The sequence below is a fragment of the Sinocyclocheilus anshuiensis genome, unplaced genomic scaffold, assembly GCF_001515605.1.
Source record: "Sinocyclocheilus anshuiensis isolate Anshui unplaced genomic scaffold, SAMN03320099.WGS_v1.1 scaffold324, whole genome shotgun sequence".
In the NCBI taxonomy this organism is placed as follows: domain Eukaryota; kingdom Metazoa; phylum Chordata; class Actinopteri; order Cypriniformes; family Cyprinidae; genus Sinocyclocheilus; species Sinocyclocheilus anshuiensis.
Genome location: NW_015554081.1, coordinates 437,916 through 444,712, shown reverse-complemented (window position 1 = coordinate 444,712; position 6,797 = coordinate 437,916). Strand labels below are relative to the sequence as shown.

General features: G+C 35.4%; 1 protein-coding gene across 1 annotated transcript in view; it reads right to left on the bottom strand.

Moving 5' to 3' along the window:
- The window catches only part of neo1b (neogenin 1b), a 160,674-nt gene that overhangs the window by 27,420 nt on the left and 126,457 nt on the right, over positions 1 to 6,797 (bottom strand). Inside the window, exons 8-9 of the mRNA XM_016461140.1 lie at positions 3,054 to 3,276; positions 1,543 to 1,697 (exon numbers count right to left, since the gene is read on the bottom strand). Of these exons, the coding sequence (XP_016316626.1) occupies positions 1,543 to 1,697; positions 3,054 to 3,276 (378 nt within the window). The remainder of the gene's footprint in view (positions 1 to 1,542; positions 1,698 to 3,053; positions 3,277 to 6,797) is intronic.

Genomic DNA, 6,797 nt, shown 5'->3' with positions numbered 1-6,797 from the left:
AAAAAAAAAAAAAAAAAAAATATATATATATATATATATATATTTATTTTTTATTTTTTTGGGGAAAAATTTAAACTGACTGGTTGTTAGTGAATCATCACACACACACTCCTCCTCATCAACGTTGCAAAGGCAATATTAGCATGCATGGACATTCATGCAGGCCTGTTGGATGCAAGATGCACAATCCTGATCTGCCTATATGACAGATATCATACAAACATGCAGTTTCCTTCTCCTTTAGTCTGCATCTGCCCGATGCACAAGCCAGTTGGCGTTTTCACCCGACCGTGGCCACACACCAGCAGCATGAGTCTCCTTTGGTCCCATGAGATCGGCTCGCAGAAGCATTGGCTGCATTTTTCCTGACAGCTCCGAACATACCTGCATCCCTGAGCTCTCGTCTCATTAATACTAGTCGCCTGTATCCATGAAGATCATCCTGACACATGCTTCCAGACATTTCCCGACCCAGATGTTTACAATTCCACACTCATACAGCTCGGACAGAAAGAGGCTGTCTGTGAAGAAACCACAGCGTCCCCAGCTCAACAGCGGCCGGTAAACAAGCAGCCGGTAGGTTTGGACGCGCACAAACAGGACCAGTGTGGACACAAGAGAGAGGTGTAGAGAGAGAAACCTCAGACCTGGCCCAGTATTCAACACTAGCGGGCAAACGCGTGCTTGAAGTGTGTGTACGTGTGTGTTAGTGTCTTACCTTCCAGCTGGGTGGCCACTGTATTATTTTTCAGGATTCTTTGATGAATATAAAGTTTAAAAGAACAGCATTTAATTTACATAAAAAATATTTTTAACATTATAACACAGTAAATGTCTTTACTGTCACTTTTGATCAATTTAATGCAAATAATTTCTTAAAAAAATAAAATACTTACCCAAACTTCTGAATGTTTTTTTTTTTTGAGTTAAACAGGATATTTCATAATGATTTATATGGATTTAATACTTTGGAAACGGATTAGATCATTACATTTTATTTGAAAGGTGATTTCAATAGAAAAGCTAAAAAGTAATTTTCAATTTGTATTTTCGATGATAAGTCTTTAGTCTGCATCTGCCCGATGCACAAGCCAGTTGGCGTTTTCACCCGACCGTGGCCACACACCAGCAGCATGAGTCTCCTTTGGTCCCATGAGATCGGCTCGCAGAAGCATTGGCTGCATTTTTCCTGACAGCTCCGAACATACCTGCATCCCTGAGCTCTCGTCTCATTAATACTAGTCGCCTGTATCCATGAAGATCATCCTGACACATGCTTCCAGACATTTCCCGACCCAGATGTTTACAATTCCACACTCATACAGCTCAGACAGAAAGAGGCTGTCTGTGAAGAAACCACAGCGTCCCCAGCTCAACAGCGGCCGGTAAACAAGCAGCCGGTAGGTTTGGACGCGCACAAACAGGACCAGTGTGGACACAAGAGAGAGGTGTAGAGAGAGAAACCTCAGACCTGGCCCAGTATTCAACACTAGCGGGCAAACGCGTGCTTGAAGTGTGTGTACGTGTGTGTTAGTGTCTTACCTTCCAGCTGGGTGGCCACTGTAAGTGGGGTGGAACTCTCGCCCGGGCCGTTAGCGTTGGACGCGACCACCCGAAAGGTGTACTTGGTGTCGGGGACGAGGTTCTGGATGGTGACCTGCATCTCTCCCGGTCCGCTGGTGTTCTCCACACGCTCCCTGCGAGCAAAACAACAGCAATATGAAATCATAATAGCGCAAACGTGTCTGATGTATGATTTTAGGCCTAAAATTAAGCTCACATGCTAGTCAGGCACGTGAACGCAGATGTTCCTAGCTTAAATTTGTGCCCAGAATGCATCAGAACGTAATTCATAACACAAGTGCTGCCACAGGGAGGCTATAGCGGGTATCAGCATAAAGTGCCTTCTACAGAAATATTCTGAAGACAATCTTATTAAGCTTGATACATTTATAGCTAGCTGTTTATAGTATATGTTCATAGCTAGCTAATAATCAAATCTGTCAAAAAATAAACAAAAAAAGATGTTAAAAAAACAGTTTATGTCACCAGTGTTCATTTTTTAGTTTTAACAGATTGTAATCAATATTTTGAATTAGCTTTTTTCCCCTTCATTTTTTAAATTAGAATTTTAGTTTGATTTTTAAAGATTTTACATGCTTTTGTCATTTTTATTAATAATTAAATTTAATATTAATTAAATATAATATATTACTAAATAATTTGTAATTTTAAACATTTTTACTATTTAGGTTTAATTTATTTTTATTTCCGTTTTAATTTATATTTATTTCCAGTAAGTAATTTTAGTGCTTTAACTTAAAATTATTTCAGAAATTTTACCAAGGCAACATTTATAATTGATTCATTTTTAAATATTACTATTTACATTTAATTTATTTTTGTTTCAGTTTATTTAATTTTAGTGCTTCAAACTTATTTCAGTTAGTTGCCCAAATGAAAAGTTTCAAATTTTCATTTAATTTCACATTTTTAATCTAATATTCATACATTAATTAAACTTGAATTCAATTAACAAAAATGTTTTTAATAATTTTAGTCAACAATAATAACCCTGGACATCACATGGGAAATGATAGGTAGACACATTACATTACGGGATGTAGTGACCTTCACACTATGATTTAGTTGTTTACTGCTTATATTGTTAAATCTAGTAGTTTAACTGTGTATTTTAAGTTTTTTATACAGAAAATCCACATTGTGTGCACAGAATATACTGTATACTCAGGGCCATAAACACTGACGACGATGCATTTGACCAAATATTCAGATTAGTGGTCGATCAATGTATTCTTCAATGACCAATTCTTAAAATTTTACCTTAGATATCAAATCCTAAATGTTTGATCCTAAATGTTTGATGCAGAATTAGTACGTGTAGTATACTATTCTAAAGCACAGTGTTACAGTTTGCATTTCCTGTTGCTGTTCCTTTAACAACCTGCAGAGGCAGCGCAAACTGTTCTTTAAAACTATGTAGGACCACGTTAAACAGCAAACACACATTGACAACTTTGAGAATCTTTAACCTGTTAGTGCCTTCCAGACTGTAGAACACAGAGTAGGTGATGTTCTCCCCGTGCGGCTCGGCAGGAAGTCGCCATGTCAGCTTGATGAAGCGGGTGGACACCAGAGATGCCACGACATCACGCGGGGCGGAGGGCGTCGGGCCGCTGCGCTCGGCCGGGCTGGACGCTACATGGTCAGTAGTGGCATCGGTCAGTGAAGGGACAGCAGAAGGAAGGGCAACGTCTTGAGTACGTTGGAGGGTGATTGTGACGGGAGGGGCAACAAGGGGGTAACAAGGGGGGTAAATTATAGATACAAAGTTCAGGGAGGAGACGGAGGGCGAGAAAAAAGGAAGAAAAAGAAAAAGAAAAGAACATAAAATAATTGACGTAAATGAAAAGACAACCACAATGACATCAAAATCAAAACGAAACAGCAAATTTACTATGAGACAGAGCAGGAGATGGAGGCTCAACACCAGGCTAAACATGCAGCCACGACATGTTACGAACACTGAGGGGAAGCATATCATTAACATTCATATCAGTAAGCACAATGTTAATTACAGTTTCACATCTGTCCCTGCAATTAAAACACACTGATGACTTCATCTGAAGTAGTTAAAAATAGCACGTTCTATGAAATGTGTCGTAGATGCAAATTAGAGGAAACCGGTGGTGATGTTCAGGGTTTATTTACTGCAAAAGAATAAAAGAAAAAACATCGCCATACTATATATGCGTTTGTTTGTATGTGTCATTTCTGGGGATGAGTCTTGCTTCAAGGTCAACAATACAAGTGTTGCTCAACATCTACAAACAACACAAATTCACATGTAACACTCAGAATCCTGCGTGACTAGCCAATCAGCTCCAGGAAGAACTGCTGATTGGAGAACGATTCCCGTAAAACTGATGAGAAGCGGCTATTCGCTGTACTCGTCTGCAAAAGATGCATCATCTAACGATCAAACCAGCCCAGTGAACCAACGAGAAACATTCAAGAAACAAAACCTTAGAATAGACTAGACAAGAATAGAATAGAGTAAAACAGAAAAGAATAGAATGTTACAATAGAATAAAATAAAATAGATAAAAAAAGAATAGAATAAAACAGAAAAGAATAGAACAGGTTATAACAGAATATAATAAAACAAAAGAATAGAACTTATAATATAAAAACAAAAAAAGAACAGAATACAACAGAATAGAGTAAAACAGAAAAGAATAGAATATGTTAGAAGAATATATAAAACTAAAGAATAGAATAGATTAAAATAGATTCATATAGAATAGAAGAGAACAGAACAGAATAAAACAAGAATATTCAATTCAATTCAAGTTTATTTGTACAGCGCTTTTCACGATACAAATAGTTGCAAAGCAACTTTACAGAAAATTAAGTTTCTACAATATATTTAGTAGTAGCTTATCAGTGGTGACTGTCAGATAATGTACATATGGCAGAAATGTACGGTAAAATTCAGTTTAGAATAGGTTATAATAGAATAGAATAAAACAGAAAAGAATAGAATAGGTTATAATAGAACAGAACAGAATAAAACAGAACATAATATATTATAATAGAAAGGAAAAGATTATAACAGAATAGAATAGAATAAAATAAAACGGAAAAGAATAGAATATATTAAAACAGAATAGAATAAAACAGCAAAGAACAGAACAGAAAAAACAGAAAATAATAGAATATACTTAAATTGACTGGAATAAAACAGAAAAGAACACAATAGAAAAACAAGTTTAGAATAAAACAGAATAGAAAAGGATTAAAAAAAGAATAGAATAGAACAAAATCATTTTTTTCGTTCCTTCTTTTTGACGACATTTCAGCTTCTATGGCTATTTTCATGAGGAGAGCCAGGTTTAGTTAATAGAATAACAGAATAGAATAAAACAAAAGATAATAGATTAGATTATAACAGAAAAGAATAGAATAGATTAGAATAGAAAAACAGAAAAGCACAGAATAGAATAAAATAGAAAAAACAAAAAAGATTACAATAGAAAAGAACAGATTATAACAGGAAAGTACAGAATAAAAAAATAAATAAAACAGAACAGAACAGAATAGGAGTGTTATCACAGCTTACATCCGGGCATCACCCTCAGGTGTGAGTGACACCCCTCGTAGGCTGAATGAACCTGTTCGAGGGACAGCGGGACGCTGTGTGACGGCGCGGGTGCGAGTGGGCGAGGTGTCTGCTAGCCTGCCGCGTCTGGCACACTAACGGGCATCAGAGACCAGCTGGAGATGGCGATGTGCCAAACTGGGCACTGCCGCCCACCGAACGGAGCTTCCCGCTCATATCATGACTCAGCATGAGCACAGACAGAAAAACAACACCCACCTAAGATAAGACACCTGATGGGTAAAAATAAAACGTCATGAATGGCCCCTGACGATGAAAACAATGGCATCATGGGACTTCAAAAAATAACTGCAACGTTATCACTGCATCCTGCTGCATTAATATCTTGATTTATTTAACATCCCAATAAAAATGCTCATCTCAAATCTCCTTGCTTCTCTGTCAGGGCTTCACAGCTGGGGGAAACACTCACACTGCCCTTCAAAGGCAAGATCTTAAGTCAGGAAATGACATCAAGCACAGAAGGGACCTTGGGATATTATTATTATTAGATATGCACAAAAAAAAAACACTATGAAATAAAACAGAAATAGAAATGTGAAGCAGACCCCAGGGTGTGGATTCAATCAGTGTAGGATCAAAAATGGATGCTGGGAAACTTTAGGGTTTGAAGTTCTGTACCTCTCATTCAGTATGCAGGGCATTACAGCTCTATATTTCCAGCCGTTTTATGATACTTGATACAGAGCTTGATGTTTATGCCTCTGCTCTAAAATGGCTTAAAAGAAGCCAAAACAGATTCATAATATTTAATTAAAAGAACTGAATCTGTAAAATTATAGTTGAAAAAATTTTTTTCACAGTTTTTGACCTAATGATCACAATGAAGGAACATTATGATTGATTTGAATTTTGATATATATTAGTGCTGTCAAAATTAACGCATTAACGCAGGCGATAAATTTTTTCAGTTTAAAGCGTTAAAAATAAATGTTTTAAATGTATAAAAAAAGATGCCATTAAACAAATATTAAAAATATACTGTCTTTATGTTGTTTGTACATTAATTTGAAGATTGAATGTAAAATTATTGCAATATAAAAGTATATTTAAAAATTTTAATGTTAGGTGGGATTAATCGCAATTAATTTCAGAAAATAATGTGCGATTAATTAGTTAATTTTTGTTATCAATTGACAGCACTAATATATATATATATACTGTATATATATATTCACAGTTCACTGTGTTTACATCAAGAGGTCAAAGTTTGGCTGATTAGTCTGGCCCAGTTAGCCCCTGCAGGTAGATGCTGTAACTACATCATTCTGGGATTTCGCTTTTTCCATTGACAGCCATGTGTTTTTATATATATTTTTTATTTTATCTAAATTTATTACAATTTAAAATAAGTTATTCTATTTTAATATTTAAAAAAACTTTTTTTAAATAAATAATAATTAATTAATAAATTAAATTAAAATGTAATTAATTAATACAAAAAAAAAAAAATTCTTCCTGTGATGGCGCAAAAAAGAAGAATATCGTGAAAAAGTTAATTTTTTTTTACTTATTTCAAAAAGGCAAACTTTCATATATTCTAGGTTCATTACATGTAAACTAAAACATTTCAAAAGTTTTTTTGTTTTAATTT